At 39.2% G+C, this 11843-nt stretch overlaps 1 protein-coding gene across 1 annotated transcript in view; it reads right to left on the bottom strand.

Annotated features, from left to right (window-relative positions):
• Positions 1-11843, bottom strand: part of hdac11 (histone deacetylase 11) — a gene marked incomplete in the record, with an annotated part of 32723 nt that overhangs the window by 10985 nt on the left and 9895 nt on the right. Inside the window, 3 exon segments of the mRNA XM_035661741.1 lie at positions 6997-7059; positions 8296-8372; positions 11637-11679. Of these exon segments, the coding sequence (XP_035517634.1) occupies positions 6997-7059; positions 8296-8372; positions 11637-11679 (183 nt within the window).

Genomic DNA, 11843 nt, shown 5'->3' on the forward strand with positions numbered 1-11843 from the left:
AGGTAGAAGATATTTAGTTTTTCCGTGTCACCTAATTGATCTCAGCTCTCTGTCTCCCCCTGTCCCTCTCGGTTGAGTCTGGGTGTCATCTTGACATGCACTTTATCTTTAATCCCATATCAATTAAATCACCTTCCGGTCTGCATATTCCACCATACGCAATATGAATATCGACTCCAGCCCCTCCCTTTCTCCCCACTCTATCTGCCTAGTGTCTTCGTAATCTAAGCCTTTGTCAACCTCTCCGCATCGACTACTGCAACTCTCTTCTCGTTCGGTCTACCGCACTAAATACCTCCATAAACTTTCAACTGTCAGAACCTTGCAGCTTGATACATCTCCAGAACCTCCCTCCATCACCACTATTCACCCCTGTTCTGCAGCTCAACTCCACTGGCTCTCCGGTTAAACTCCGCATGACTAAATATATTCTCTGTTTACGTTCATATGCCTATTCCATAACCTTTCCCCTCACTTATCATGTCCAAACTTCCTCTACATTGCCATCCCCTTCCCGTTCCTCAGTATCTTGTCTCCTCTGTCCATGCCTCTCTTTGATCTCCCGCCTGCCTTCTGTCCACCAATGGGGAGCAGGGCTTTACCAGCCTGCTCTGCCCCCGAATTCTGGAACTCACCTCCCACCGGACCTCAGGGAACTCTGGACCTCTCTCACACTCTTCAAATCAAAGAACTAAAAACTCACCTTTTCAGAATTGCATACCCCACTTAACTGTATACATTGTCTTTTCTTATCTGTTTCTGTGTTTCTTACTGTTATTAATTTTTTGTGTTGTACGGTGTCCCTCGAGTGCCCAGAAGGTGCCTTTAAATAAATGTATTATTATTATTATTAAAATGTGCCAGTGTTTAATATAGTATTTCTGAGTATATCTCAGTTATTCTGAGTTAAGAGGAAGGCTCATGTGAATTTTTGACCAATAAGTTCATTCTATTGGTGCATATCACCTTTTGTTAGGCTGCATTAATGTCCAAGTCTGAATACCCTCGGAATGCTGCGGAAGCATTCTTTTATTTCTATGGATTTAAGTTCAAATTCCTCCTGAGTTTTACAGTTTCTGTGAAGGCATAGAAATGGACCCACTGGTATGTTCTGAATCAGTTTTCTCAGGTGATTTCTATCTGCTCGCACAAGTGTACTTCAGGATATACTGTGTTCACTGCGCCTTCTGAAAATCACGGTAATGATAGCGGTAATCGGTAATAGAAATTGTTGAAGGAATTTTTGTCATCTGAATTCTTCACCGCAGTATATAGAACTGCTTCACTGTCTAGTCTCTGCCAAGGGTATAGACCACTGTGAGTTTTGTGTTGTTTTGAATGTAATGTGTGGTTAAACCAACAAACACATATTGCACTGAGGGCTCATATAGGCTTACTTGAGACAATGACTAATTCAACATGTAAGTGAATGCTCTGCCCTGCTTCTAAAGGACAGCCTGAGACTATAAATCAGCTCATATTCTGCCTGAGCTCCTGCTGCCTGCAGTCTTATTAGTCTTATCCTCTCCCCCACATACTGTACAATAAAAGATTGCCGTTTCCCTGCCATTTGTTAGTGTCAGCCAAAAGCCTTCACTGCTGCCTTCAAACAGCCCTTTCCTCCGGTTCGTTAAAACAGATATCCTCCCTTAGCAAGTTCAAACATCTGTAATAAATATTAGAACCATCTATCACAGCTTAACAAAACATAAACCAAACATCAGGAGGACTGGAGCATGCAGAGAAGAGCATGGAGGAGGAAGGCAAGGAAGGAGCGGAAGGCATGGTGACACAGCGAAGAGGAGTCTGTGGAGGCTAATACACCTAGCACAAGCAAGAATACGCAAGACATGGATATTAAACTTTCAGCTACAACTGGGTGAGGTCTAAGGTAATCACAGCTAAACGTCTTTTTGTAGTAATTACACACAATGACAGGTCATTCTGAAATGAGACATTTGTCTTCTATTTTTTCCCCACAAAGAAAGAAAATAGTTCTGATATCCTAGTATTTTATAAAATATGTATTTGAAGGTGAGCAATGTCACTTTTATAGAATTGACTTATTTCAATTTAGAATGAAAAATAAATATCTTCATTGAATAAATGTTAAGAACTGCTTCCAATCATGCCGAATTGTTCCATATTACTATGCATCGTCCCTGAATCAGGAACGCAGCATCACACCAGTGTTTCTCTGGGTAGCACTGAGGTCATTTCCTCAACTGCGCTGCTTTGATATCGCCATGCATTCCGGTGGGAGGAGCGGTGTGACGGAGGGTGCGGTGATGCTAATCCAGCAGTGTACTGCAATCGTGGTGAAAAAGAATGAGATTCTCGCACTGAGCTGATCAAATTGTCACTTTGTTTTGGCACACCCATATAAACCTCTCTAAAAATAACAAAAACTCCATGAAAAGTAATATTTTTCTTATGGAATTAATGCCATCGAGGCAGAATAAAGTTTGTTTACAGCTCCATAGTCTATGACAGTTAGTAGCCTGTACTGACAGCCTTTCCTTTACTCTGCTGACTCTCTTTACAGCCTCCTGAAGGCAGAAGGTATCTGTTCCATCTACTTGGTGTGAGTTATTTTTGCTTGTAAAACAGTCAAATCTGTGATGACAAATAAGATCTCTCACTATTACACACATGAAGACTGTAAGATCATTAACATGTCCAACAGCAGTAAGGTTCCTCTGAAGAAAACTCTCCACAAAATTTCTGTCGGATGATGGCAAGAACTGTATGAAAGCAGTAAATGTGACTGGCTGTGATTGTAACAGCTTCTTAAACACCCACTTACAATGTATGATAATACATTCTTACTGATCCCACCCCATAACCCCACATACCCCATATAGTGTGCCAGACCAGCCTGTCTATGAAGTCACCCAAAGTGCAGACATACACACACTGGGACTGTGTGAAAAAGGCTCCCCATTCCGTTCACCGGGACCAGAGCAGGGGCTCTGACTCATACTGCTTCAGCAAGAAAGAAAAAGGTGCTAACTGGTAATAACTTAAACAGGGTAATTGAATTGTTAACCTGGCAATAACTGCGACAGAGAATAAAGGATCTCATCAACTGCTATGCAACATTTTGGTGTCTAATAAACTTTCAAACTCACAGATGGACTTATCAAAGTGACCTTCCAAAATTGTATTTCATCCTCTCGCCATGTCTGAAACGCCATGGCGCCATCAATGCAGCGTTTTGCCGTTTTCAGTAACACGTTGCTGCATAGGTGATCAGTTGGGTTGAGGTCTGGTGACTGTGAAGGTCATAGCTTATAATTATCATAATTGAATTCACATCATTTTCATACTCATTAGAACATTCAGCGAGGCCTTTGTGCCCTCTATGGAGCTATCTACCACTGTTATGGTACTCTACTGATTTATTCAGCCTTTTCTTTTAATTTGTTACTCATCAGTATGTAAATAAAGTGGACTAAAGTGGAAATATTAGAAACACTTTGATATAATGCAGTGCAATACATCAACGCCACCTCAAAAGATTCATTATGCATGCCCACCTAATCAGAAAGTGAGGAACTAGTTAAATGATTTCTCTTGCAACGCTAACTTTTTTAATGCATTAGCTAATTTGTTACCATTAAAGTGAGTCCATACACAAACAGTTAAAGTAGTGGCTGTGTTTATGTTGTTGGGGTTGTTTACCCAATGCTGATAGAAAGGTCAACTACCACTGTTTGTCTTTATTTAGTAAAAAGTGTTAGATTTATCGGTGGGTGGTCCATAAAAATGTATTTGACTCATAAAATCATCCTTATCACACTGTACACACAGATCATAACAGACAGCTAGGAATATGCCTTCACAGCAGGGCTCCAGTAAAGCTTGTTATAAACTGAACCTGAAATTGATCATTACTGTTTTTTTGTTGACTGGGTGAATAAGCAACACAGGTGTCTAGGCCATAATCTCAATTTATGTGAGGACAAGAGTACTTTAAGTGTCATGTTTCAGGGTTGTAATTAGGATTTTACTGCATATCCCCATTATTTCTCTCCACCCAATTATCTGCTGAGAGGGGCACTTCAGGCCTATCTCTGTGCTGTCATGCAGATTTGCTCTTTTGTTCTTCCTCATGAATTATTTACTCAGTATCTGTATTGATCCCCTGCTTGTGTCAATAGGTAAAGGCGCATCATTGCCGATGAACCATAGCTCGAAATGAATAAAGCTCTATTCCTGGAATATTGCCATGGACCTCGGGAACCTTGAGACATCATCAATGTTAACACAGTTCTCAGGGTTAATTGGTGGTGGATACAAGTCCTTATGTTGAAAACACAAAGTAAGACTAAAGTATGATAATCAGACTTCCCAAAATGTTGAGTCATTGTTCTTTGCAGCCAGGGTGAGCTCAGTCCACTCACAGTGGCACACATACAAGAAGCAAGAAGCAGATACTGTACAATAGAAACAAAGTAAGTAAGTGATGATGAGATGATATAGATCTACACTGGTTCTAATCTGTGCTCTATAAGGTGTGTTTTCTTATGAGTTCTTTGAAGGGTCAAATATTAGAGGAATCTGATGTAGCCAAATACTCAAAGAGACCTTCTTTGGAAAGTGGAAATAGACAACTATTTTGCTTGAACTTATCATTATGAAGTTAACATTGATTGCACAATGTAATGACCATAGAATTACAAAAGTTTATGTTGGTTCCCAATAAGCCTCACTTTCTCTATGCAATTCACTCTGCCACAATATTTCCAGAGAAAATGTCTCCATTATAAACTATATGACGAAACTCACACTTTTCCTTCTACTTTTTTCTTCTAATGTTACTCTTGCCTCCCTCCCGACGCCAACCCCTGCTGTAATTACTTGTTTAAGGGAAGCAATAACGTTTCTCATGTTATGTTATTATGTTGCAATGCACATCATTACAACAGCTTCAACATAAAATGTTGACAATGTCAATGTACCTTTTCAATGTTCAATTATTTCTTCTCTTGTATTTCTAAAGTGGTGTTGGTCATTTCTTCACAGAGCTAGGCTCTGAGGAAAACAGTAAGCTTTCTGGTTGTCTTTGCAATGGCAGCACACATTATAATACCACTTGGAAAAGCTAGGTAAGAAAAGTTGAAAAGTTGTCTGTTTCCACTTTACCACAAGTACAAGTACTAGACAACGAAATGCAGTTAAGCATCTAACTAGAAGTGCAAAGCAGTAAAGTGCAGAGTAATGTGCATATGTACAGGGATATATTGAAAAAAATAACATTATAGATATATGACTTTACCAGCAGGATATATACAGTATGAACAGCATTAAGGGAATGAACGGAGTGAAGTTGAATACACTAAGATATAGTACAGGCTATTAAGCTTAAGAATATTTAATCTAGTAATGAACAGATTAGGCAGTAAATTCATATAGCTGTAAGTACAATTAATTAATTAATTGTTTACCCTGTTATTAGCAGGGAGGGTTACTTTAAAAATGTGTTCTGATACATCTGATACAGTTCCTTATTACCTGTTAAAAAATGGATTACCTCAACATGAAATATGCAAATTAAAAAAATGAAAAGAAATGTCAATAAGAAGTACTGATGTAGTGTATTCTATAACACAGCCGAACAGTGTAACCTTAGAAAAGAAATGGAAATGAAAAAAATGGAACATGGAAAGATTTTTAACTTCAAAAATGTGTCCTCTGCTCAGTGTATTTTAAAGAAAAACTGATAGCTTTTTTTTGTATCCTAATTACATAACATTACATAACGTAATCTGCTACTGCCGAAGAAGTATTATTGGTAATGACTGATAGAAATTGTGGGGTGGCTGACCTCCCTGACTGACCTCCGTCTGACAGCAAAATCAGGGGCACTGTTTTTGCGACTTCTTGTGGTCATGCAGCAAAGGTTGGTGTTACATGAAATCATTATATCATCTCAAACCTGTTCTGGAGGAACTAGTGGAGGCTGAGCGGGCATACAAAGCAGTTTCACGTCCTGTTTCAGCTCAGTTAGCTGCTGATAAAGTCTGACAAACATACACTGATCTCAAAGGAAGAGGCTCTGTGCTGCAGTACCACAGGCTTTCTGCTACTGCAACCTTCATCCATCCTTTAAATCCCACTTAAGTTATAACAACCAGCCTCTCAGAAGAAACAGGCTTTCTGAGAATTCACGTGCCAGTGGACAATCCTTTTCATAAATGATCAGTTTACCTCTCATCTTTAATACGGGCACTCAAATGAACAGGCAGCTAGCAACACTAGTTACAACTCTCATCGTAGCTCTACTTGAAGCCCTACGTCTGAGCTGCTGACAAAGTCAAGAGTACAAGAGTACAGAGTTTCCCTAGTCAATACATAAAGGAAAAAAGCCTGAACTCAATTCAAGTCAGAGAAAGGGCAGAGATGATTTTCAGTTTGGACAATCATAATTTCCCAACCCTTTTGTTTTCGCAACTGTAGCACTATCAATATCCTTATTTATATTCTAAGACGCCATACATTTATCCAGCTACAAAAAAACTAAAAACTGTAAACTGGTAGTGTTTCACAACGTTGCAAGTTTCTACTTGTATTGTTGCGAATCTTTAAACTGTGTCCATCTATAAATCCCTGCACACTGAAGGATTTTATGGCTGCTCAGACGAAGCCATTAAGTATGGTACCGTTTTTGAAAAAAGGACAAATGGTTTTTCTACAAAAGCCCAGAACGATGGTAAAATCATTAAAAAAAACACACACATCACAGTGTCAACAAGCCCAAACATAAAAGCAGCTGACATTACTGCAGATGACCCAGTGATGGTCCAATATTATCCAAAGCTGGTGTACACTGTTCTAGACACATTCCACTGAATTAGACAGTAAGGGCCAATTTGGCCCACAGGGAGCCTCATTGATTGGTGTGGTGGTAAAAGGGGGGTTATCTTGTCATCAATGTCAACTTCTAAACAGCGATGTACATTGACACAGAGAGAGGTAATGGTATCGGCTCACCTGATGAGCATCCAGATCGATGATGGTAGCCCTGGACATGCCTTCCACCCTCTCAAACAGAAACTGAGAGATGAATAAGAAAATGTTTGCTTTCTCTCTGATGATGACATATTCACATTTCACATTCTCACAGATGGTTTCCAAAGTAAAACCTTTACCTTGGAGATGAAATTACAATGTCCGACATAACCTGGTTAAGCTCAAACTCATCTTTTGGTTAGAAGCAATTAGATGTTTTTCATACTCTACTCTTTAATTAAATATGTTACATTTTAATCCTCTCTTTTTTGGTTCTCACTGTCTGTCTAAACTCAAGCTTTCAAAGCATGATGCTGTACCTTTATTAGCTGTAAGATGGTGAACATTAATGCGAAAAGCTTTAAAGAAAGACTATGTAACATTTGCTTAATAGTGGCCACTGTGGTCACAAATGGCAACTGCAGGATGGGTGAGACCAAGACCCCATGAACAGTGACTCTGATTAGCTAGTACTTGTTGCCTTTGTTGGATTGGGTTGCTTAGGTTAGAGTAATAAGCTAATCAGAATCAGAGTAGGGCAGGTCATGATTTCGCTATTCTGGGGAAAAAAATAGTTCTGATACTGATATCAATATGGCAACAAACCTACCCTGTCTGTGGCTCCAAGCCCCATTCTACTCAAGATATAAACTGGTCACAAGTATTGTTTCATTTTAAAAAGAAATAATTTTCTTAAACAGCTGGACACTGTAGCGCACAGGAGAAAATAGTACATTGTTGTTTTATTATTTTGGCAGATTAATATACATTTAAACTGGATTTACAGTAGATGCAAGGGGTTAATGGGAATTGTAAAGTTACTGAACAGGAGGCTACTGCCATGCAATCAGTGTATTTACATTCATTCACTCATATACAGCAGCAGTTTTGGTGAAGCTATCCTTAACCTTCACCTGTGGACAAAAGTGTTTCCACAGACCCGTTGAGTTCAAGGGAAATCCGGCTGAATCCGACCGGGTGGTAGCCATATATATATTCATATATGGTTCATATAGGTCAAGTTGAGGCACCAGTATTAAATTGAGACTGTAGTACATTTACGTAACATTAGCTAGCATTAGCCACAATAAGCTACGGGCCATACCAGGCCAAGTAAGGCTGTAGTCGCTGAAGTGTTTTGAAGTAAGCAAGCGCATGTTTTCTTTATGAATGTAACTTTTCATCCGCCAAATGAATACTAACAGTCAGGTTTCTCCTTTCATGTGACCAGCATTTGAATGAATGTTTCCAATGAGCTAACATCCACTACATCAGTCTTACCTTGATGGCCAGAGTGATGTCGGCATACGCACAAAAGCCCCCTCCCTTGTCGCTGGAGCAGTGGTGAAAGCCTCCTCCTGGGAAAAACAGAAAATCCACTGGCTCAGTGTCAGGGCCATTAGACGAGCCGAGCAGGTCACTGCACATCTGAGAAGTCTATTATTCTACATGACCATAATTGGCGATTTAAAATAGGCTGTTATTGAGTTTATTGCGGCTTGTAAAGATGGCTGCTGTTCCCCTGTGGTACAACAGTGGGTGTATTGACACCAGAATGGGACCATTGAATTGCTCCTAAAATGCCTGAAGAGCTGCGATGTATAAGGATGAGAGAAAGACTATGAAGAGACTTATTTTTCAAATTGGGATGATGCCCATTTATTTAGGTTAAGAGTTATAGTCCCCTCTGCCCTGCTATGCTCATGTTCATTAATCTATAGTGTAGAGTAGAATATTAATAAAGGCCAGTGAGGCGCCGGGTGAAATATGATTATCATCACACTTTTAGAAAGCCTCTTGTCCTCGTTGTGTCGACACACAATATGCCGGTGTCAGACGCATCTGAATCGCCTTTATATCTTTATTAAAATTCTGTTTATTGATGCAGAACAATCTTTTCACCCCTGATTCAACAACAGAAGGTGTAGTGAAGTAGCTGAGTAAGCAGGAGGTACAAAGTAAAAGTCTGATGCTGCTTTTGTTTTGTTCCCTGCTTGGCACAAACCTGGAGGGGTGGGGGGTTAAGGATGACCCTGGCTTTTACTGCCAAAGACCTCCTACTTAAACAGCCCCGCCACCTATCGCAGCAAGTGAGAGAGGAAAAGCTAAAGTAACACCCCAACAAGCAAATATGATCTCAACATAAATTTTAAGAACATTTTACTATTAGTATGATTGAAGATTCCCTTTTGAAATAATCAATGTTCCCAAAAAGGGCTGCTTATTGGAGAACACTGACGAAATCTTGCCTGGTAATTCACACTGCCAGTCAGCTCCTCTGCAGATGAATAGAGCGATACAGTATTTAGGCGGTGACAATGACATAAGCAGGGGTGATTTTCTCTAGATGATACGTTTTCTGATTGAGAAGAACTATAATAGTATCAAGTCTGCGGTTCAGTTTTAAGACAGAGACGGTGAGGTTGTGTCAGCATGACTGCACGCATTAGAGCCTCAGATCTTTGTGTTCTTGGTTGGAGGATGAGCGGTTCATGCTGACATCTGACCACTGTCAAACCTGAAATGTAAGAGTCTCACACCAGGATCTGGAAGAAAAAAATGCATCTTAGACTTTAAAATCCAAGTTGAATCATTTTGTTGTCAATGCTAATGTACAACATTTAATACAACCCTCTATCTGCAAAGTACGAGTAACCTAATTGGCAAAAACCTGCCTGGATGACATTTAGGGAAACATTTATATTGAATGTGTATCGTCCAATTTATTTAAGTGTCTGTAAAACATATAAAACGTCAGTGTATGTGGAGGTTGTTATTCCAACAATATCCACTCCTCACTGAAGCATGATTCTGGTTTTTATGATTACGTTCAGGAAACACTTTTTTAAGTGTAGGTTAGAGAAAGACCGTATTCAACACTGCCTTTTTCAGTATTTAACCAAAATATATTTCAAGCAGTAGTAGCCTAAACCAAACCACACATTAAAGTTCTGTGTTTGTGAGCGAATAGTAGTGACACCTCTGTCAAAATTCACATAAATAACGTGATCTGTGGACTGCTCACATTATATTACCAAAGCTCCAGACCAGTACTCTCATTGACTAATTTGAAGGGGCGAATTAAAGGCACTTTCGATTTCCAAAATATATTTCCAATTCTTTGTCCATGAGAAAAGATAAAATTAGCAATATTTGCGATGCTGAGGGTGTTCCCCAAAGCAAAATCTCACCCAGGGCCCCGAAAAGGGCTAAGACTCGCCCTGATGGTCATTTTGGTCAAGGATTTTGCTGCATTTTCCTTGCACCTCACCTCTCCATGGTTGGTTTAGACCAAACCACAGAACATGTTCTGAAATTCAAATAAAAATGGGAATGTTTAGACATCAGTTTAAAAAGAGAACAGTGTACTGTCATGTTTTTGTATTTTACTCCACATGCGCATTGTTTTGGAGATGTTGACAACAAAACCACAATAGTTGGGTGAGCAAGGCTTCTATCTTGTTTTTTACAAGATGTGGTTACTGATTTGTTTACGGTTTTGCTCTAGAATCTCACTTACCCCTTAGACTTAAAAGACTTGCTTCACAAGTAGGAGCTGAAGGTAGGGCTGCAACTAACAATTATTCTCATTATCAATTCATCTGTAAATATTTTTCTTAATCGATTTGTTTTCGAGTTGTTCTCTCCTGCAATGGCGAAACCAAAATTGCAGGAGAGAACGTGATGACTGCTAGCAGCTAACTGCCTCATTCCAACCCCACTGTGAAAATACTGCACTACAACTACTGCACTGTAAACCTTACAAAGGTAAAAAGTATTCTAGCAAAATCTACTTAAAGAAGTCATTGTGCAGTAAAATGGTCCTGTCAGTGTTTTATTATTATATATGATGTTTTTGGATTAATATTACTGCTGCTTTATTGTCACATTTTACTGCTGTATTAAGGTTGAGCTAATTTTTTTTATTATTATTATATCATATTATGCCCTATAATGACATAATTCCAGGCCTCAAAAAACAAAGTACATATCCCAACACTACAGACCACCCTAAAAGAACTTTGTGAAACTGACACCTGGTTTTCTGCCAGAGTATCATGTCCTTTGAAAGTCCAGAAAACTTTGGCTCTTGGTCTCAGTGAATAATGTTGTAATTAAATGATTGAATTCTAAGGTGAAATGTGGCCAGTAGGAATGCACCAATCCAAACTTTTCTCCCCCAATACTGATTCTGATCCTTCAGATACCATTGCTCTCTTTTCCCAAAATTTTGCAATCTGTACAACAGCTCCAACAAACTCAGTTTCTCAATTATAGATGCACCTTAGACCACAGACCCCCAGGATTTTGTCTTGAGTGTTTTTTTATTTTTACGTTTGAAGATAAAAAAAAGTCTTTATAGTAAATTAATGATCAAACTAGGATCACTATAAATTACAAGCAATCATAATGCCCGACCCTATTTCTTTCCTTGTTTATCCAAGGTTTTATCCAAAAATTATGATAAAAGTTAATATTATATTCCTGGTTTTTCTGGGGACCCCTAAACCCCGTTCAAGGACCCCTGTACCGGGCTTGTGCAGGGATGTTAACACAACAGCTGCAGCAGGATTGGCTGTCTATTTATGGGTGAAGGGTCTCTGTACTAGAAACTCACTTACCTACATTTATAGCCCATCCTCGGTCAACAGCCAGTTTTCCTGCCTGTGAAGACAAAATATAGAAAATCAACAAGTATCTCACTGCAAACTGATTCATGTTTATTGAAAAACAGACAAAAACAAAAAAAGTTATTTATGATCCCTTTGTGAAGTGGTGTGGGGAGAACCACCTGCAGCTGAACATGGCAAAGACAAAGGAGATGGTGG

Source organism: Morone saxatilis, unplaced genomic scaffold, assembly GCF_004916995.1.
Source record: "Morone saxatilis isolate NCDOM2014 unplaced genomic scaffold, NCSU_SB_2.0 Contig18, whole genome shotgun sequence".
In the NCBI taxonomy this organism is placed as follows: Eukaryota; Metazoa; Chordata; class Actinopteri; family Moronidae; genus Morone; species Morone saxatilis.